Source organism: Ruditapes philippinarum, unplaced genomic scaffold (assembly GCF_026571515.1).
Source record: "Ruditapes philippinarum isolate M1 unplaced genomic scaffold, ASM2657151v2 ctg5_1_1_1_1, whole genome shotgun sequence".
Classification (NCBI taxonomy): domain Eukaryota; kingdom Metazoa; phylum Mollusca; class Bivalvia; order Venerida; family Veneridae; genus Ruditapes; species Ruditapes philippinarum.
The window spans coordinates 533,262-557,055 of record NW_026851646.1 but is presented as its reverse complement, the minus strand read 5'-3'; the positions used below and the strand labels follow the sequence as shown (position 1 = coordinate 557,055).

At 30.2% G+C, this 23,794-nt stretch overlaps 1 protein-coding gene across 7 annotated transcripts in view; it reads left to right on the top strand.

Moving 5' to 3' along the window:
* LOC132731823 (clathrin interactor 1-like) overlaps positions 1-23,312 on the top strand; it is a 29,998-nt gene extending 6,686 nt beyond the window's left edge. Inside the window, exons 6-16 of one of the 7 annotated variants that reach the window (XM_060718134.1) lie at positions 2,113-2,148; positions 5,084-5,288; positions 5,728-5,881; positions 6,892-6,949; positions 7,552-8,005; positions 10,491-10,574; positions 11,286-11,363; positions 14,843-14,911; positions 16,556-16,676; positions 17,229-17,321; positions 17,717-23,312. In XM_060718134.1, the coding sequence (XP_060574117.1) occupies positions 2,113-2,148; positions 5,084-5,288; positions 5,728-5,881; positions 6,892-6,949; positions 7,552-8,005; positions 10,491-10,574; positions 11,286-11,363; positions 14,843-14,911; positions 16,556-16,676; positions 17,229-17,321; positions 17,717-17,895 (1,531 nt within the window). In that variant the 3' untranslated portion in view covers positions 17,896-23,312. Of the gene's footprint in view, positions 1-182; positions 204-2,112; positions 2,149-5,083; positions 5,289-5,727; positions 5,882-6,891; positions 6,950-7,551; positions 8,006-10,490; positions 10,575-11,285; positions 11,364-14,842; positions 14,912-16,555; positions 16,677-17,228; positions 17,322-17,716 lie in introns of all 7 variants that reach the window. The other 6 variants (XM_060718204.1, XM_060718266.1, XM_060718419.1 and 3 more) reach the window with 6 other exon arrangements.
* Positions 23,313-23,794: the final 482 nt, after the last annotated feature.

Sequence of the window (23,794 nt, the reverse complement as noted above, 5' to 3'; positions counted from 1 at the left end):
TCTAACTGATTGAACTATGCTATGGAAAGAATTGTGTATTAATATATAATTAAAACCTTTTCAATACAATTTAGAATAAAACAAGATGGAAAAATCAAAGGGGTTTTATTGTTACTTTAATAGTAAATAAGTATATACATGAACATACATTTAATCTAGTTAATAAAAGTAACACTTTTCAGCTCAATAAAAGTAGGAGTTGGGCAAGTGAAATATTTTATTTTGAATGTGAATTGGTTATCCTATTACCTCCCTTTTTGAACTGGAAAATGAGCATGTCAGATTTAAAATGTTTCCTGCTAATCTATATTATGATTTTATTTTCATTATTTTTATTGATATTTGAAGAAAGTAACATCTAAATCTAATAGTCAATAATTCTACTGTATTTTGATATAATTTCTCTATCTTGTAATCTGTGTCCGAGCTTGTAAGAGTTGTTGTGTAACTTTTTTTACTGTGTCAGTCAGTAGGTCGTACACTTTTTGGTCTCTGATATCTGTGACCTAGAACTCTCAAATTGTATTGAATTGTATTGAGATATGTCATGGACAGATAGATCTTGTCACTTCTTGAGGTAAAAAAGCTGACTGGTGCCTGGCTTAAAAACTGTTGCAAATCAATATCATACTAATTAATGTCGCTAGAAATTATAAACCTGTAGATATGCCTGTCTCAATTTGTCTGTTATAGCAAATAAGGTGGAAGGATATTCTGTTTGCTTTTTTAAGTTCTTTGCCTTTGTACATACTTTCCTTTGAAGATGTATTTGATGACATTAGGTTGAATACATTTATCTCGAAAAACAGATTCTTTAATGTTTGTACTCGTATGTCTTAAACCGTGTTAGTACTTGTTCAGAATCTGGAAATATTAGATAACTACAATGCACTAGCAAGTTCATGTATAAAGAATAAGGCCTGTTCAGTTCAAACAAAGGCTTATTGGGAAAGACATGTCATTTCCTGGGCCAAGTTAAGGAGACATTTGTTTCTAGGTCAATAAAGTGATGTTGTATTGTTTTTAACAAAGGCTTCATGACCTCTTGTCTTATCCAAGTCTACATAAAGTGGCATATTACTTCTGCTTGGTGTTTTGTTAGTAAATCTTAGCAAAACTTTCAGTCTGTTTCCTTAACAATGAGAAAGGAGTTTTTTTTAAAAGATACAGTCAGGCATGTGGTTCTTACAGCTTGTTTTATTGCACGTTTTTTTTTACAAAATGAAAATTTTAAAAGTATAAGTTTTATTATTTTGTATGTTTTGTTATGCTATTTCGTTTGAATTTTCTAATGCTATCATTTGACAATGAATGAATGTTATGTGTTGATTGTCTTATCAATAAATGAAATATGCTTAGTTACGTAACCTGCCAAAGTAAAATAACCAGTTAATAAACATACATGTATGGAGTATTACAGATGTAAGGTTTAGGAGTGTAACAAAAATATCCAGTTATTAAATTTATGTACTCAGTCATTAGCCAGTGCTATTTTAGTTCAGTTACAACGGAGACTTATATTTGACATGGATATGGGATATATATAAACAGATTTCCATTACATTTTCATTTATGTTTCATATGTAGGTAAAGTGTCAAATAATTGATGACATCTGTAAAATTTGCTGTTTTGAAGGTGATATATTAGTCAACAATTGCATAAAATTTGGCAAAATTTATTATTTTTCATTCTCTATAAAGATAGAAATCAGTTCAAGATGAAAAAGAGCTAGAAAGAAGCCTGTTAATATTTTTCAAATAAATATAGATTATTGACCCCTGATTGGTCTAGCATTGTCATTGACTTGTCTATACAAGGTATGATCATATACTTCGCAAGTAGTTTAATATGAAAACCCTCAATTTAACATAGGACAGATCCAGAATAATAACCTGAACAAGTCTCATTATTAATAAAGATAACAGCATGGTACCTTTAAGGATTTGATTAGCGAATATAAAAAAAGTTTGCCAAATTTTTACAATAATTTGATTAATTGATAGATTACCACTAATTTGTTAGTCACCATCATCATTATCATATACTGTTCATGTATAATGTATCATTTATAATATATCACACATTTCTTTCTCTCCATTTTGCTTCTATAGTGCTGATCGCAGGGGTCATGACGTTATAGGGTTTAGGTGAGATTATACATTCATATTTTGTAACTCTTGTTATTACAAAAGTATTGTCACAGAATATCATGAAAATGCTTGTTGAGATAAGTATATTTTTAGAATATTTAATTATTAATGCTAGTGGCAGTTATTTCTGAACATAATTAAAAATTCATCGTAAAAATGATTCATGATTTATACATGTGTATTGATCACACATATTTTGAAAAGTGGTATTTTCATTAACATTCAGTGACAATATTTATTAAGTTGACCAGTTTTGTAGAAACCAGTCTTCCATACAACAATGGTAGCTTTTAGATTGATGTTGTATAATTTATAGTAAGGGGAGTTAACTCTTAATATATCGAACACCTTATAATTCACTGTAATGTCTTTGTTTATCACTGTTCCTTTCCTCTTTGATAAATAAATTCTGTTTTCTGTTGAGCATTAGTAATGTATGTATGTCATGTATAAGTGTCCCAATTTTCATATGATATTAATAATTAAGATATAAAATATTACCTTTGTATAAAGCAGATTTATATACTTGTGCAATGTACCTTTCATTTCCAATTTTACAAGCTAACATTTTTAAAGGGACTCCACTGAGGTTTTTTTTTTAAATAAATGAAACTGGAAATAATTTTTGGAGATTATTGTTCCATTTGATGTTGGTCTAGACAAATAGCTTGTGTGCAAAATTTTGAGACTATTCACTCACTTCTTACTGCAAAAAATGACAAAAAATTGAAGTTTTGCAACGTTTTTCACTAAAATCGGGCTTATAATAGCACAATTACAATTTTCAATTGATATGTGTTGTATATTTCTTAATTATCTTTGCATATCTTTCTGTTTTAAGTGTCTGAACTGATCTTTGTAAGAAATTCAATTTTTATGTTTTTAAGCTTTTGGATCTCAGTGAAGTTCCTTTAAATTCATACTACCTATGATGATAACAACCTGTTTAAACCATCATTATAGATCAAGACCATTCCTTAGTACTACATTTTAATTTAACCTTTTCATATAGCAGGATCATGAAGTTTAATAAAAACGGACCTCCAAAAGCAGATCGAGTCTTATTTATTATGGTTAGGATAAAAATGCATATATAAAGTTTATTTTGCCCATGTTAGGCTCTCTTGAATTTTAAATATAAACACATACATGTTTACAGAATGTTTTTCGATTGTTTGGTTGCATTTTATTCTTATTTTAGCTTTTGTGACTGTAGACTTTTGTTTGAAATTTTCCTTGCCATGCTATTTTTGTTTGTGTTTCAAATTCTACATTTCAATTATTTTCATTTTAAACTCTAGTTTTTAGTTTGTTTATAAAAACATCATCTTGAATCGCATGGTTTAATATCTTTCATAACAATATAAAGTGCATTTTGGATGCGGTGGGTTACTTTCCTTAATAAAAAAGTTCTATGAGTATGACATTTGAATTATATTTTAAAGAAATTATGAATTATCCATTATGGTAACAATTAATTGTAACTCAATTTTATAAGAAGTGTAATATTTTCCTTAAGGTAACTGATCAAATTTTGAGATAATTTGTTTAAATGTGTGTTATCTATTAAGTTGATATGCCTTTTATTGTATAGTTTACTGTACTTTATTAATAATTGTTCAAATGAGATAACTTTAACATTATAAATAGATGACTAAGAATTTCTGGCTTCTAATATTAGAATAATTACACAGGAAATATAAATGATCATTAGTACAGCATTTCATGCTTTTGAAATGTTACTACCTATTTATGGACAGCAGTTAAAAAAGGAGAGCCTATTAATGAATGGAGAATGAAATTTTAGCTATTTTCAGGTCAATATCTCACTGTGTTTCAATTGTAACGTAAAATCCAATACTGCTTACAGGAAAAAATGGTGACTCTGCAGTCACATGGCATTGTGATCTACTATTAATAGACTCTATACATGTGCAGTTATATCACTATTATACAACGTGAGATCTATTCATGTAGAAATAATTTCGGGTTATAGGTTAAAATAACTACTCGATTACAGTCATGTTAAAATAGATCATTCTAGAAACTTTCATTCATATGCCTGAGAGTGACATCATTGTGTGGTACTTTTGTAAAACACAGGAGTGACTTTGTAGATTTTTACGTAAGTTGTGTTATGAACGGATAATTTCTTTTTGTTTATTGAGAAAAAGTTTGTAATTTAGTATATTGATTTTGTCTGAGATTTTTGAGGTTTATTTACAATTATAATATATGAAAACTATACCTTTGTTTCTGATTGTATTGAAGCAGCAAGCCTCCAGATTCATGCTTATTTTCATAAAAATTAATAGTAAAATATTGTGATGTGAACAAAGAAAGTAATATACACATTGCAAATGTATTAATATTTATTTATCACATTTAGCAAGTTCATAGTAAAATGATTATGTTATACAGCTTCATCCTGTCAACATAAAACTGAAAGGCTTAGGAATTAATGGGTATTTTTTTTACAATGATGGTTTTGATGTGTAATACTGAATGTTGGAAAATAATTATTAAAATAGGCAATGAGTATAAGGGATGTAATGACTAATTGGACATTTGATTTTTTTCTAGACTTTTCTTTAATTGTACTTTAATTTTACTTCAGTATTGACATCAAAAACATAACATTAAAATCAAGTTGAAATATTAACATGTGATTTTGCTATCTTCGTCTTTTAATTTATAAAAAATAGAATGTCTTATTTAGAGGAAAAAAAACTTTCCTTATTGTTAAATTATGTAACAAAATAGGTTATTCTTTCCTCTGATACTGTCCTGTTAAAGCTATTTTGTACATGTATTTCAAGATAACCTTGTATACTGTTTACTTATTAAATCTAATTTCATAAATCAGTAAACTGTTGTCTTATTAAATCTAATTTCAAAAATGAGTTAAAAATATACTTTTGACCATTTTCAGTGAGGAGACAGACCATAATAATAAATTTGGTGATGATGATTTTGAGTTTAAAGATAACAACAGTGAAGAATATACCTACCACGAGAGAACAGAAACAACCAAAACGGAAAAAATAACATCAACGAAGCGAAGATCTGGCGCTAAACAACAGATAGATCTTGGAGCTGCTGCTAATCAGCTAAAGGGCACATCATCTGATTTACAGGTATAGGTCATAATCTCACTGCTAAATCATTACCTTCCTATCAACATAGGTCGCATATGGTTGTTGCTTTACACTAGTACCTGGTTGCGCATTTTCACTGTATCGCCAGGTACCGAATTGAGGCCCCATTCCCAACAGCCTCCTTTTTATATATAGTGTATTTATATGCCAGCCCTTTAAAATGTTGTGGAACTGGTAGGTCAATTACATTTTTTAATGTTTCCAGTTTTTAGCCAATTGCAGTATGTTTCATTTGAATCGTAGACTTGCTTTGTCTCCCAATATCCTCCAAAATATTACCTGATTAACTATTACCTGATTAACTCTCCTCAACTGTCATTGAGCAGCTCTATGTTAGTGTAGACACTATGGGTGTGTATGTTGGCTTGGCTTTATATTGCTGTAACACTTCCATGATTGTATTTCACGTATTTTTCAGTCTATATCAAGTACTTCAAGTAGGTCAAATTTAGATAACGGACCAAATTTACTGGATATGGGGAACCCTGTAGGTGGTGGAAGTGAGAGTACTGGAGATTTTGCTGATTTCCAGTCCGCCAACAACGATTTCAACCCTAGAGCTAGTACAGATGGTATCTATCTAATTATTTATTATTCTTTATACAACTTAATACACTTGTGTCAATGGGATGTAAAGCTAGTTTATGTTTAGGAGGTGTCAATTTAACTAACATAATCACCTCAGTGCAATAATTGGTTAACTGCTATTAATTTAGTAGGACTTAACCCATTACTGCATTAAGGTGACAATATGATAATTTAGATGAGCCTACTTACATTGAAGCTGTGTGTTGGTGCCTAAAGTAATGTACAGAAGGTGGTTTTTGGTCATAATGTACCTATTTATTTTGGAAGTTTCATTATAAATTAAGACAAAAAATCAAAACAGAAAAGTAGTTACTTCTCTTTGCTTAAAGAAATATTTTGTCTTTTGAAAACCAATATGTCTAAGAAAGAGATGAAAAAGGTTAAATTTTCTTTCTTTGCGAAATAAAGTTATCCAAATTGCTTACATATAGGGCTTGGGTTCAGAATATTAATCTGTTAATTTCAGGGTATATTGTGTACCATTGTTTACCTCCTTTATATTACTGTAATCAAAATTAAAAGCTACCGTAGCTTTCTATTGACATTTGGTTAGTGATATAATTAAACATGTTGGATACATAATTAAACTGAAATTTTCTGTCTATAAAACAATTCCATTACATGATGTGTTTCATGTTTTTATGTGTGAATACATTTGTATAATGATGTGGAATTTGAGAGATGAAAAATTTAGAGCTAAATGTTAACAGTTTAATTTAATTAGGTTTTGTGTTGTGGAAAATATTAAATATGTTTTATGTTTAAACCATTAAACGTTGCAATAATTCTGGTCTGTATATATGTTGGATTATATGTTTTGGCCAGATGCCACTTGTCTGAGTAAGAAATGTCCCATAGATGTTCAAATAGATAAATATTCTTCATATTTTATAACCTATACATTAAACATGTAGAAGTATTTTACAGTTATGAGATGAAAATGTTGTTGTATGTATGAAATTTAACACTTACGATGCTATTTTGTTTATTTCAGGATCTAAATTAGATGATTTTGCTGATTTTAGTGCTGCTCCAGTGGCAAATACTGCCAGGTAACTAATTTAACATGTTAGTCTCCTGCTACCAGTGCAGCATGGTCTGCACTGTGTGCTTTTCAGTCAGTACATATTTTGAAATTTTCCCAAAAAATAATGAATGGTTTTGTCCAGTTTGAAAGATAGATAAGTCCATTTAAGATACTAAGTGTAGTTAGGGTGAAAGTTTTATGCCAAATACAAGGAAATTTAGCGCATAAAAACTTATCATCACTTGCAAATAGTTGTTTATACATACATCAAATGTCTTTGTTTATTTTTATCCTTGGTAGATTTTTGGTCATATATGTTAAAGCGTAAGAAAACTACATATTACCAGAACGGGGCAGAACCTAGTAATGTAGAAAGTCAGCTAAAGATTTAATCCGTCAATATCCATCAGATCAATTTCTTTTCTCAGCTTAGTTTCCTTTCTCACAACTTGCACCTGAGCTTACAAAAAAAAAACTACTGGAAATTTCCACTTTTCACTGACATTTGCAGTTGCAAGTTTACGGGTGTCAATTCACTAGTAATACATGTATTATTAATGCACATTGGTTACACTTGCTTTGCATCAACAAATAATAAACATTTCTATAAAACAATTTGTTTTTCAGTCAAAATGGTGGATTTGCTGATTTCTCCCAGGTTAATGCTAGTCAAACTGTATCTCAATCAAGTGCAAACACAAACTCTTCAGATCTATTTGATGTGTTTAGTGCTAAAAACTCATCTATGCAATCTAGTGTACCCATACAACCAAGTGTAAACAATATGAACAATGTGGCTGCAATAAATTCAGTGAATAATCAGGGACTTATGGGAAGTATGGGCGGACCTAATGTTCCAAATATGGGTATGCAACCTGGAATGATGGGAAATCAACCAAATATTATGGGCAACTCAAATTTAATGGGCGGTCCTAACACAATGATGTCATCACAGCCTAATATGATGTCATCACAACCAGGAATGATGTCATCGCAGCCTAATATGATGTCATCACAACCAGGAATTATGTCATCACAGCCTAATGCAATGAATCCTGGTATGATGGGAATGCAGCAACCGGTAAACATCTTTTAGAATTTGATCTTTAGCTGTTTAAATACAAATTTATTTTATTTACATACTTGGATAGTAATTCACCAGTCATGGCTTATTTTACCTGCCAACAGGCCAAGTGGTTAAGGTCGTTGACTTCAAACCACTTGCTAGTCACCACTGTGGGATTGAATCCCACCATGGCTATCCAGCTAGCTTACAGAACATTGGTGGTTTTACTCAAGTGCCAGTTCATGCCAAAAGGGGCAACTGAGGTCTTCCTCCACCAGTAAAGCTGGAAATTTGCCTTATGACCTCTACTGTGTTGAAGCAACCTTAAACCCAACCATAAAAAACCTAGGTTGTTGAAAGTACATGTAGGGAAGCCACAAGTCATAAATGAATATCTATGTAGGTCTTAATTAGTTGATTTGTTGGTAAACGATGGTTATTCATTTTCATCAACACATAATAATGTGACAAATACTTGTCAAAATTTTGTAAGTAAATTAATTAATAAAGGGCATTGAATGTTGAAATACTTGTATTATATAAAAATATCTGATTGTAAATGGTGAAGGATTGTTAATTGTAGAAACCACGAATTGCATGTTAGTACTTATAGTTACAAGATGCAGATATATATTTATTGTGTTTTAATGCTTAGTAATCCTAACAATGCTGGTAAGGAAAATCCAAAGCCTATACCACCAATGTCCATTTGGACTCTAGTCCTTGTTAGCTCGACTATTCGAAGAATATGAGAGCTATTGTAGTCGCCCCGGCGTCGGCGTCAGCGTCCGCGTCGGCGTCGGCGTCTGCGTTGGTTAAAGTTTTTTGTAAAGTCAAATATCTCAATTATTACTTGAGATATTCAATTGAAACTTACAATACTTATTTATAGTAACAAGGTACATCAGATTGACAAGTTGGATAACTCTGCCTACAATATTGACAGAATTATGCCCCTTTTTAACTTAGAAATTTTGGTTAAAGTTTTTTGTAAAGTCAAATATCTCAATTATTGCTTGAGATATTCAATTGAAACTTACAATACTTATTTATAGTAACAATGTACATCAGATTGACAAGTTGGATAACTCTGCCTACCATATTGACAGAATTATGCCCCTTTGGAACTTAGAAATTTTGGTTAAAGTTTTTTGTAAAGTCAAATATCTCAATTATTGCTTGAGATAATCAATTGAAATTTAAAATACTTATTTATAGTAACAATGTACATCAGTTTGCAAAATTGCATAACTCTGTCTGCAATATTTGCAGAATTATTTACCCCTTTAAAACTTAGAAATTTTGGTTAACGGTCTTTACAAAGATATTTACTTGAAACTTTACACATGCACTTAGGGTCATAATTGGAGGGTCATAATTGTATGTCACTGACCAAGTTCCATAACTCTATCTTACATTAAGGCTGATTCATATCCCCTTTTCTACTTAGTTTCTTGGTTAATGTTTACATGCAAGTTTTACATATCTCAATAACTATTAAAGATATTTATTTAAAACTTCACATATGCATTTAGGGTCATAATTGTAGGTCACTGACAAAGATCCATAATTCTATCTTGCATTTTGGCTGATTTTTCTCCCTTTTTCAACTTAGAAATTCATGGTAAAGTTTTGCTTGTAAGCTGTTATCTCAATAACTACTGAAGGGTTTGTGCCTTTTTTGGGACAATTTTATGCAGTCATAATAATAAAGTAGTGATTTCCTTGATAAAATATCTTAATAACAAGCCTTTGTACCTTTCCTGTCAAATTTATGTATTCATAGGTAATTAGTATTATTATACTCAATAAAAAACCCTTGTGACATTACCTTCCGAATAGTCAAGCCAATTCTGTATAATTAGACTCTCTCTAAGGCCTATAACATGAATTTATAAAAAAGAATTAGCCCTTTTGTGAACTTAAAAAATTTAACAATATCAAGGCTCTTTTACTATCAAGCACTTAGAATAGTCGAGCATGCTGTCCTACAGACAGCTCTTGTTAAAGTATGGATATAATCCCCTAAATTAATAACAGACAAAGTTCAGGAAAGAAGTCAGATAAGTTCATTTAGGAGGTGCAGCAGGTCAAGGGTGGCCTTTAACAACTATCTTTAATGTTATGAAAACATTACTGTGTGTTTGAAGACTATTTAATTTATAACAGTATAAACTATTTCAATGAGCTTCTAGTCTTTTGGGATTGCTCTATAATAATGATTTATACCTTTAATCTAGGAGACCCACCAATCATTCAAACACAACTAAGAAAATTATTGTATTATTACTTGTTAGAGATGAAAGCTGAAATTTTCATATCTGCAGTACGACTGCTTATCATTAATGGTACATTGCTTTTAAAAGTGTGCTGTAAATTTTGACCTCTTCTTATGCTGGTGAAAGGGATAAAGCTATAAATAGATGAGGACTTAAATTATTATTCCCCGCTTTATAACAAGCATGTATTAAGATAGGCTGTTAAATTTGTTCTGTGATAGATGATGATGAATCAGCAAAAGATGGGAATGATGGGAAATCCAGGCATGATGGGAAATCCAGGAATGATGGGAAATATGGGTCAGGTAAACATAGAACTGTCACATTTTCCTGATCATGTGATTTGCAATACTTACAACTACCTTTAAAATAAATATTGTTAGGGGAAAAAACATGATATTCAATACTTTTGATACATATAAAAAGATAACCAAAAATTGGCACAATTTAAACAAAAGCTAGATATTTATCATGTTTATAATCTTATTTGTGTTATACTTAAATTATTTTACGCTCTAAGGCAAAACAACAAGAAAAAAACAACAAAAAAACATATTTAAAGGTAGTTGCTAAGCTGTTGTTTATTGTTGCTATGCATGTTGGTTTTATGGGAATGGTTTGTCTTTTGAGAAGAAATTGAATGACATTTAGAGTTGAAAGTTTTATGTAAATTTTTTGATTGTTGTAGTACTGTCCACAAATTGATTTTATCTACAGCTGTGCTTGTTTAGATTTTCTTACACAGATTTGTTTCCCACTTTTATCAAGGTTTTTTCACTTAAAGAAAAATACTTTTACGGTTTGATGCAAAATTGTGGTAACCGTAGAACAGATGTGATTTAGTCTTTCATTAAAATCTTAAGTTAGGATTGAAGAGTTGTAAAAGTAAATGTTCCTGCCCATGTAAAGTCACTATTGTGGTGAAGGGTGTTATTTGTATAAATGTCTTGAATGTATGTTTTATCAATGCATGTGTTTATTGTAATTTTATGTTGTGTTATTGTCTCCCTTTACAGCCAGTTATGCAGCCCCAGTCTGCGGCTATGGGCTTCAACCAAGGTATGGGGATGATGCAGCCCAACATGGGACCCAAGGTAAGTTATTGGGCGGGCGGCTAAAGGATGCTTATCTTGTAAAGACTTCTATATTGTTATAATGCTTAGAGCTAGCTACAGTCCACTTCTGAAAATGAGGTGGAGTTTTCTTCCGCTATAAAACTGAGTTTGGAGAAACCATAGACTTTTACTACTTTTATTACTGATTGCATGACTATTAGTATATGGTATTATAGTACAGTAAGGTAAGTTGATGGTACACAGGTTAAATGATCAGATCTGGAAATCTTAGCTTAGTGCATGGATGTGTACATTGCTAAAAGTCTTGATATATTGGCATGGTCTCTCTTTCTTCTTAATATATCTGATTTGTGATAAAGTAGTAACAGAGTACTTTAATTCCTACTAACAACTTAAAATGATTGAAGAAATAATTGGCACTTAACTCCTGATTTTTAACAAAGGAATTTAGAAACATTGTTGAGGTAAAGACTGATGATATATTTGGTGCAGAATTGGTGTACTTTTGAAACTAGCGTTAAAGAAAAAATACCCTGAAATAATAGATGTATTAACTTAGAAAAATATATATAAACATGATGTATTTAAATAGTCAGGAAAAAAAATACTGCATACAGTCTAAAAGTAGGGACTAATACATTAACACATTTACCATTTTATATCAACTCTAATTAAGAGGATTCAACATTACTTTTTTGAAAGCAATTAAAACTCATTTTTAGCGAGTAGTATTTACACCAACTTACAATGTTTTGTTAGTTACTAACATCTAGAAATAGTAATTGGTAAATAGAATACATGTAAAATGACCGGAATTATTTTGAGTTTGTACAGCCATATTTGGTAGCAAATAAAGAATTTAGATTTTTTGCTAAAAGTTTATATCAAATTCTCATACTGTTGAATCCTTATTGTTCTGGTGATAGATTATTAATATTTTTAATATAAAAGCTTTTTGACAGGATATATGGTCAAAGTGTCAAATGCTTGTATGCTTATATAACCTGAGCTACTAAGGGAGAAAAACTTGCCATATAACACAAACATATAACCTGTCAAAGGTCTTTATAACATATTTATAATACTGCACAATTGTTATTTGATGCATTCCGATGAATACCTTGTAAAGTAAAATTACATATATAAAATGAATACAGTTAACTTCTTTCACCCACCTGCTTCGCTCAATTTGGGAAACATCTAATTTGTAATCTAGGGGTGGCTGGTTTGATCTGCTGGTAAGGTGAAATTTCTTTATAAACCATTGAACTTGAGGTTAAAGGTCATTTGTCTCTCACTGCCAATTAAGAAAGCCTGTGCAATCAGTAGTCTGTTGTGCAGTGAAAATGGTAATAGCTGGTCAGTAATCCAGGAAAGTGGGTAAGGTAGATTACCTATAAACCACATAGATATGACCAAAAGTGTTTTAAAATTGTTGTAAAAACTAGACAAACAAACTTTTTAACTGTAAACCTACTCAATGTTGGCTGTGTGTTCATCCTCTCATATTTTATGAATTAAATTGCTTTCTTTGATTAAAATAGGAAATAACTTGCAAGTTTACAGTATGTATAGATAAAAAATAGATAAAGTAAATGTCCAGATTGACCAATAAATAAATAAATGAACATTATAAACTTGCAGTATTATAAATGTATGTATATGCATGAGAATCACGATATTGGGTATAATCTTGTGGGACATGAGGTAGGAAAAATAAGAAGTGAAACATAAAAGAATATTATAAAAGCAATTTTTTTCTCTCCATTTTTAGCTCCACTTTTCAAAAAAGTTGAGCTATGGTTTAAAACCTTAGAAGAAACAAAGTCCATATTTTAAAACTTTGCACTGAATTTATATACATGTATTATATTGAATTTAAATATTTGAAATAAAGGTGATTTAAGTCCTGCTAGGGACAGGCTTGTCACGTAAAATTTCAAAAAATTTTATTTTTATAAATATTCTTAGTTCTTTGGCAGACTGCTGGACACCATATCACTAAAATATAGTTTAGTGATTTAAAACTCAATAAATAGGAAACATTTATAAAACCTATCTACCTCAAGTCTTAGATATTTGCTTAATATATGTATGGATATTGAAGGCCATACTTGACAAAATTGTTGGTTTGCAACAAGCTAGAATCATGTTCCTTGTAGGAGTTTCCAAACTCATTTTGGATCACATGATTTTCGTTAATAGATGTATCTTACTAAATTTAAAAAAAACAACAATGCGGAAATGTAAAATATAGAAATGTCTTTTATCTGACCTACTGTTTAAAGTGAGTGTCATAACTGAGAACCAACAATTTTTTTAGGGATGGTCAACGCATACACTTCCCTTTGATTAATTCATGTATATATTACTGCTATAAGTAATTTATTATTTTATCTTTTGTTCAACTTTATAATTCAGTTTTACTGCATGATAAAATAATTTGTATTTATTTCTCTGTTCAGTACTATTATTATGATGTGAGTATGAACGAGTGATCTATTTATAGAACTGTTTAATTGATTGCAGTGGCTTTAAATGATTTTAATTAAACAATAGTTTGATTTACCAGTGTTAAGGTTAATGAAGCTGTATATTCTGATTAATTAATGGTCTATTGTACTAACATTAAAATAGAACAATGTTACCAATTAAAGCTACATGTTCATTAGTGCCATGTTGTTTTAGTAGTGAAACTGAAATTATTACCATGTGAAAGAAAAGGAACATTGATTAGTAAAAACAGGTGGGGGAGAATTTTGATTATTAAAGTAAAAACAGGGTGGGGGGGAGGTTGAAGTGTTTTAAGTATAAAGAAGAAAATAAAGGGAATTGACACAATAATTCTCAATTTTGTCCTGAAATATTTTAATTTATCAAACTGAATACCAGAGTAAAAAGTAGATGTAAAAACAAAATTTGCCTTTTAAGGTCATTCCAACGGAGTTTTGTAAGTGATCTTCGTTGTGGTTGTAACAAAGAATGAAATATTATTTTGGCAATAAGACGCCATAGATTTTGGCAAAAACATGATGGCTTTTGTCTATAAGTCACTATGAATTTTGACACAGTGGATTTTGGCAATAAGAGGCTGTTGTTCTGGCAACAAGACACTATGAATTTTTAAATAACAGACTGTGGTTTTTGACATTAAGGCAATATGGATTTTGAAAATCACAAAAACTATTGATTTTGGCACTTGGGCAATATTGATTTTTGACAATCGCAAAGACTAATATTTTGGTTATGATGGCAATATGGATTTTTGCAACCACAAAAACTAATATTCAAAGACTAATATTGTGGTAATGACGGCAAAATGGATTTTTGCAATCACAAAAACTTTTGTTTTTGGCAATAACAGCAATATGGATTTTGACAATCACAAATACTATTGTTTTGGTAATAATGGCAATATGAATTTTGGCAATCACAAGGCTTATGTTTGTGGCAATGATGGCAATATGTAGCTTTGATTGTACATTTTTCACTTGTAGAAGGATAGCAAGACTAGTGACTCACAGTCTACTACTGTCACAACATCGTCCAATAACATACAACGACAGGTGTGTCTTTATTTCATATCCATTATCCAGATATGTTATATAATATTAATGTTTTATCTCCCCTTTGTTTGCTATATCATAATTATGTGCTAGCCAATGTTTACCAATTCCTGTATACATGTAAAACATTAAAAATAGTAAAAGTTCCTCATTGTTATCAGAAATTAGTGATTTAAGGTGAAAGGATTTATGTATTTTCCAGCTCTCTTATGAACAACAGATCATTTTCTCAACTCTTGATTTAGGATAAGTTATTCAGCTACACCCCTTAACCCTCACTTTTTAAAAAAATATCAAAGTCTAAGGGATTGTAAGGTCAGTGATTGCTTCTTAAGTATGATATGATACAAGTAGGGCGGCATCTATGTTCCATGTCCCACTCAACATTCACCTAGAAAAGAATCTTCATATTAGTGTTGGTGTATTTGAACATTATATCAGTACACATGTACTTGTTTTATGATGTCATAGATCATTATTAGACAAGTAGTGTTTTGTGTTGTAATTCCAAAAATCTGTTTGTTTCCTTTGGTGTTAGTTTTGTTGTTGTTAGCTTTTTTGTAGTTTTGTTGTTGTTGTTGTTAGCTTTTTTGTAGCCTATCTAGACACAGTTTAACTAATGTGTTAGTGTTGTTTTACCTGTAGTGTGCCTTACCTGTAGAGAGCCCTTACTCTTGATTTGAATTATATTTACAGCTTATTTAGTACAACAGTAATTCAATATTGACAAGTTATGTACCTTCATACCAGTACTCATATCTTTTCTGTTACATTAATACTGTATCCTTTGTGGCGGAAGGGTTGCCTTTACGGTTGAGGCCTCAGAATTGCTGATATTTAACTTTGCATGATCACTGGAGGCAACTAAATTGGTTCGAATTATTGAGTCTATGCAACTTTAAGCTCCAGGGGGTGAGGTGGTTCTGACTCCTGATGTTGATTTAAGTTTGTAATACCTGAGACTAGCCAAAATCTTCTTTCCTGTTTCAGCGCCATATGACCTAAATTATGTTGGTGTGGCCTAAAACAAAACAAACAAAATGAAAATTATCGCCCCATAAATAATAATGATTTTACAGTATATGACTTATTCTGTAATGTGACTTAAAGTAAAACTGTGTAACTTTCAAGTTAGTTATATCATTGAAAAAACACAATAGATTTTCTTGTTATATCTATATCTCGTTAAAAGATCTTTTTGTCTTCTTAATAGACATTTGAAACTTGCCATCCTTTTATATCTAACAATTTCCATAAAATATTTTTGTAAATTTTATGTACATTACTAACCTTTTATCATTTATTACCTCCCTTTTTAATCTGACTTCATATGTCTTTGTGTCATATGCCAATTATATTGGTATATATGTATATATATCTTCTATACTTGAATATCTAATTATGAAATATAAACAGTTATAAAACATTGTGAAAGTATTCTCCACCCCTTTTTCTAAGTTTCAAAACTGTAACTATTTATATATTTTTTTTGTTTGTGGTAACAAATTAAACAAGCAAAATTATTGTAAAGTGTTACCCTACCACACCCCTTTTAAAGAACAACAACATGAAGCAGAGAACGGTAATTTAAAACTTGCATAGAAAATCTTCCATTGATTCTAAATTATGATGTTATATTTTCAGAATTCAGCTAACACATGGACTACTGACGCTGCTAAAGTTAACATCAGCCTAGAGGCATTAAGTCCTGCCAGTAAATATCAACAACAACATAAACCTAGCATGAATCAACTTCAGAACAAAGGTATATTTTAAATGATTGTATAATATTAAGGTTGAACCTGTGATATCAAATAGTTTTGCACGACAGTATGAGGCAGAAAAAAAATCTGATGTTAGAAAAGATTTTGGAATGAACTACAAAATGACGATAATTTACTAAAAATAAACATCCATAAAAGTCAAATTTTTATAATGTATTTTATGTATTATAATGTTACTATATTTAGGTATGATGTCACCAACTGGGGTTATGATGTATTTTATGTATTATAATGTTACTATATTTAGGTATGATGTCACCAACTGGGGTTATGATGTATTTTATGTATTATAATGTTACTATATTTAGGTATGATGTCACCAACTGGGGTTATGATGTATTTTATGTATTTATTGTTACTATAAATAGGTATGATGTCACCAACTAGGCTTATAATGTTTTATGTATTATAATGTTACTATATTTAGGTATGATGTCACCAACTGGGGTTATGATGTATTTTTATTATAAATAGGTATGATGTCACAAACTAGGCTTATAATGTTTTATTTATTATAATGTTACTATATTCAGGTACGATGCCACCAACTGGTAACCCAGGAATGGGCAATATTACCCAGGGTATGGCTGGTATGAACATGGGAGGACAGCCTATGATGGGCTCTGGTAAGTCGGCATACATGTAATACAATCTGAATGTATTTTGATAAATTCAATAATTTTTTAAAAGAATATTTTTACCAGCATACAAAAGCACAATATATCCTATACATGTTAACATATTTATTTGTTGTTTTTTTTTTGTAGACTATAGATTAAATGAATTATCTAAGAATAAATGAAACCATTTGTGTGATTAGCCAAATAGGATGTCAGAAAAAAAAGGGGGGCAGGTTCTTAACATAATACATGCATAAGTGTGTGTTACTGAATTTAGAATTGCTCCCTAAATTCTTGAAGAAATGTGTATAATAGTTAAAATACTTCTCTATGAAACACTAAACGCCTGATTTCTTAGAGCAATCGTCAATCTTATATTGTTCATTTGTTTAATTTTTCAGGTATGGCAATGGGGATGAGCTCCCAGGCAGGGTACGGCATGCATGGCTCAATGATGACACCAGGGGGCACTGCAGTCCGAATGCAGTCAACCATGAACGTTCAAAACACCATGGTCGGTACGGCAGCATTCCAACAAAAAACAGATAACGCCTTTTCAGCATTTGGCGCGCTTAAATAATGACAGACATCCTAGATGTTTTCATGAATTAAAGAAAAAAATATGTGATCGTTCATTCCAAGTTAATCTTACCGGCAAACCAAAGATGATAAATAGCTCGGAAAATTTCACTGCCGCTACATTTTCGTAGAAAATTCGGCAGTGTAATTAAAAGTGTATGGATTATATTATCATGTTTATTCATAACAGGACATTAATATTCATAAACATTGATAGACGAAGATTGATTGGTGAAAAACGTTGGCGCCCTATTTTCAAATTGGAAATATATAGTGTAAGTTATTGGCATTTCAGCATCAAAATGCTATAATGATTTAGCTTATTAGCTAACAGTTAAGTGTCTTGTGACACTTGAATGCTGACATGTTATACATGTAGCTCAAAACATCTTAAGGCATTAAGAAAAGTGAAAGAATTAAATCTTTTATAATAATAATATAGGCTTAATGGAAGGTTTTTCTTTTCTTGAGTGAAATTAAGTAGACTCATTGTTATCTATCTATCTATCTTAATTATTTATCTATTTATAGTGCATCACACTCTCTGGTGTATTTTGTTCAGGTATTCATCAATGCTAGAAATAACATGTAAGAAAAAATGTTCAAGAAATAATTAGTAACACCTGATGTAAATGTATTACATTCTGAGACAAAGATTTTTTGCAATTTGATTATAAAATAGAATAGAATATTTTATAATGATAGCATATTCACCCTGTGATATATTTTGAGGTTGTTCATGTTATATAGATACTGGAAGTAAAACAGGGATAGGTTTGTTTTACCTGTAAGGCAGAAAGTTAAAAATGCTAGAATCTGCTTTATGTTTGCATGTATTTATCATTTTTCAGTAAATTTTATTATTAAAGAGTGTTTTATGTACAGGAAGGACAAATAAGATATTTCATATTCTACAGAATTACAATTCAGATTTATTTTTCAAAAATAATGTGGGTGAAATTTTAATGTTACATTCCAACTGTAAAGGGCTCCGTAAAGTTACTGTGATTTATATTTCATTCATAGAATCATGTTCTAATTTAGTTTATATTACTCCTGATAATATTAATACATTTAATTGGCTGTCAATCATTTATGATTCATTCATTAAAAGATCCTTAGAAAGAAAGAAAAAATAAATTAAGATGGTTGTCATTACACCCTTTCCATTCAATGACTAAGCTCTCACGTTTATAATATATATATAAAGCAATTGATGTCAGGTAAAAATACTTTATGCCACAAATTGTAATTTAACGAATTTCCATTCTTTTTTTCTAAGAGCAATGTAGGATGAATATTGATTATACAACATATTAATATTTCTTGTATTATCATAATATATACTGGTTTATTCATTTGGTTTACAGTTCAGGTGGTGAAATTTGGTTTACAGTTCAGGTGGTTTGTAAATAATCACTCTGGTATAATTCATCATTGTGAGATATATCCTTAGTGATTATATTTACACATATTTGAACTAGAACTGAGCAAAAATATTAGGACAATGCATTTAGTATCTATATCCTAGGTACAAAAGATTTGGTCTGCGAAAACTATGCCTGATTTATACATACAGGGAAATATTTCTGACGTATACACAGGCCAAAAGTATAAAAAACACAAGAGGTGGTAGAAAGTAGAAACATTTGTAGATTGTTACAGTATATTTTGTTTTGTAAGATTATTTTTGCTGTGATATGTTAAATTGTCAGTAATCGCACAGTTTGTTGTTTGTATATGTTTGTTAACAGTGTCAGGAGTAAAGTGTGTGTTAGTTAAGTATATGTGTCTGTTAATAGTGAAAAAATGGTGTTACTGTATTTTTAATGTAATAGATATAGTAATATTTTGATTACAGAATTTTAGATCAGCTGCAGTAAGAAAGATTTGTCATCTTTCACTATATACATACAATCTGCATCATACATTCACAGCAAGACTCTTAATTGATCTGATATTTAAAGGAAATATTGTATTGACCAGTTGTAAGTTCTTGTAGAAATGGGTCTAACACTTCTAAAAAAATGTTTTTTTCTGTTAAACCTGACTTATTTGATCTTGTAGACTTTGTATTGTTTAATAGTTAAGCTTCATTTTAGTTCAGTTGGGTATAATTTACGTCTGGAATTCTGTAATAATATTTTACACACCTCTTTATTTCAGCCTGACCATGTATGGCATAAAACAAGATGTGTCATAAATACATCTTTCATTAACATGAGTTATATATTTTTGTATTAAGTTGAATTCATAATGGTTTTCATTGCCAAGTGTACTGCTGAACATAATGGCATACAAGTTGCATGATTAAACACACAAAAAATCATTGTCATAAAAGTATAATATTTTAGTTTTACGTCCTTCTTTATTCCATATACAGCATTTATCGCCATACATTTACATGACTAGTGAAATGAAGGGTCTAAATGAAAGTCATTTATCTCCAACAGGTTAACTATGAAATATTTTATACTGTGGAATAGAAAATGACATTTCTGCGATATAATTGGGACATTTAAAATGAAATTGTAAGATATTAGTACATAATTATTATGGATCCATAATTTGAACATTCTCTAATTTCGCATGAATATTGCACTTAAAACAATTTCACATCCTACTTTTGGGGGAAGAGAGGTTTATACATGAAAAATAATATTTGAGCCGCGTCAAGACAAATTCAACTTAATGGGTTTGCGACCAGCATGGATCCAGACCAGCCTGCGCATCCGCGCAGTCGGATCAGGATCCATGCTGTTCGCTATCAGTTTCTTTACTTGTTATAGAGTATGTAAGCGAACAGCATGGATCCTGATCAGACGGTCCATGCTGGTCGCAAACCCATTATGTTGGTTTTGTTGTGACGCAGTTCATTTATCTATTATTAGCAAAAATTAGGGAAAGGAAGTTTTTCACGTATGTACAAACAATAGGCCATTTTTATAAGGTTTTTGTATGGTGTTAAGCAGCAGGATTATGTGCAATATCTCTATAGATATTTGGTCAGTTGTTTGGATATATTATTTTGTTACTGATTTACAGATAAGAAAAATTGTGTTTATAATATTGACACTGTTGAATGCCCTTCAAAATCAGAAATAAAATAGAACTGAAAATGTGAACTGCTAGAAAAAATAGTTATTTATATAAATTTTTATTGTAGACAAAGTATAAGTTTATGATATTTTGAACAAAAAGTAATATATATACATTGTATATTGATATTTATACATAAATGAAGCAATAGGTCAGTTTTTAAGTGCTAGTTAAACATTTGATAGTGTAAATATTCTAGTATTTATTTTCTCCCAATTTGTCCATATTTATTTTACTGTATCATCTGTCTGGATCTGATGGATGATTAATCAACTTCCCAGTTCAAGGGGATGAAAACTGCTTATTGCATAATTGCTCTTATTTCCGTGATAGAAAGGCCTAAATACTTAATATGCTGCATATCATTTTCTTTAGTTTTTCTGTTTGATTTCCATTTTTTGAAACTTATTTTCTTTTTAACACATTTTTCATACAGACACAGATATTACTATTTTGATGTATTTTGTTGCTATGTCTACAGACAAAATGCCTTAATAATGGTGTAAGTATGTACAAAAAATCATGGCTTTTGTAAAGTCCATCATTTCTTTATTTGCCTTCATGTTTACAGTTGTGGGGTGTTACAAGTCTTCTCATTGCTAGATTGAAAATTGCTGGGCTTTGTAAAAATCAGACTGCTTCTACTTGGAATAATTAGACATAAATACACGATTGTATGTTAAAGTTACATGAGGGTTTTAATTTGCACGATACTGTACAATTAGGGACAAGAGATAAATTGGTATGGAAGTTTATTTTGGGGGTTGGGGGGCGGCTAAGGGTTGGAATGATTGATGGTTAATGACTTTTTCTTCTACATATAATATAATAGATAGAAACTAGTATATCAATATTTATAGTCAACTAATTTTTCTTCAATTAACATTTCAGATTTGTGAAAGCAATTTGAAGGAAGGGTAAATACCATAAAAGATTGTTAGTTAAAGAATTAGATTACAAAATGAATAAAATAGTTATGTGGGGTATATTTGTTGTTATTGTTTATTTTCATAAAGAAAAACATATAAAATAGAAAAATACTTTGTTATTTCCATAATGGAAATTTGAAACAAGGTATAATGTGTGATTGTTGTAATATACATGTTGTAAGAATGTTTTTACATATATCTTACTACCAGTTTATTGTGGAATGTTGTACTGTCTATGTATGGAAACTTTATATTTATTCTGAGATAATTACATGTTAAGCAAAAAGTGTTTGTTTATTTCTGTATTTAGCTAGTACATGAAAAATACAAAAATGAATCAATGCACAAAAATGACTTGGTTACTTTAATTTGGTACCAACTTTAATCGAACAAATTTCTGAAATACTTCAGAATAATAATCCTAAATCACTAACAACACAAGTTTCAGGACTTTTAAAACCTCTACACACCATTCATTTATATTGTTTATCCTGTGAGAAGATTAATGTAAAAAATTTAATTTGATGAATATGCTGGAATGTAATTGGAAGTTCTTTATGTATCATTTGTGATTTTGGGTTAAACATTTGCATTAGGTTCAACAAATCACTTTGTTATAATTATGGGAGGATATGTTGTTAATGTTTGTTTTAAAGTTGGTAATGTTAACTGTAGTCAAACTTGTACATGTATTTGATGTGTCATTGTTCACTCCCCTTGAATGTCCCGATGATTGGCCATAATATTTACATATAGAAGCATACAAACTACCTCGTTTTTATCTTGTGCCTTGTCACTGGACCTTAAAACGAGAGACGGCAATAATTTTATATACACAGAACTACTACTTAATGGGTACTTGATAAAAATGGGTGGGGGATATACCCTTTCATTATGTAAAAACACATTTCTGGGAACCCAATGTAAAGTCAATTTTAGGTGACTATTTAGTAAGTGAATGAAATTTTCCTTTGTGCTTAAGGGTCATAGAAAAAATTGATCTGGATATCCGCAAAATTGATTATTCACAGTTCAAAAAATGGAAAAAGTTCATTAAAGAAATTTAGCAGGTTTTGGGTTTAATTGTTACTATGACAACAAGAAATCTGTATCAGACACAGATCAAAATATACCTGATATAAACTGGTAGTAAAATATATGTGTTGTTAAACTATTGTGTTATAAATCATTGTATGTCTATTGATTTGTGAATCGTTTATTGGAACTCGAAACATTTTGAAAACTTTGTTTTTATATCCCATTAGGTCATTAACGTAATGTATATATTACAATTGTTAAACTATGTAGATTTTAACACTTATTATCATGTGGATGTATATGATGGAAATATAAAAAAAAAAGATCAAATAAAATTTATGTATGTACACAAGATGTTGTTTATTTAGATATTGCACACATCAGTGATTTAACACTAGTTTTACCTGTAAAGGTGCATTTCAGATCTTCCTTCAAAAGACTTTACTATACACAAGTCCTATAATTTATGTACCATTAGTTTATAATGGTCTCTACTATACACAAGTCCTATAGTTTATGTACCGTTAGTTTATAATGGTCTCCTTTACTATACACAAGTCCAATAGTTTATAATGGTCTCCTTTACTATACACAAGTCCTATAGTTTATGTACTGTTAGTTTATAATGGTCTCCTTTACTATACACAAGTCCTATATTTTATGTACCGTTTATAATGGTCTCCTTTACTATACGCAAGTCCAATAGTTTATGTACCGTTAGTTTGAAATGGTTTTTTACTATATACAAGTCCTACAGTTTATGTACCGTTAAGTTTATAATGGTTCTTATTTATTATACACAAGTCCTATAGTTAATGATAACTAGTTTATAAT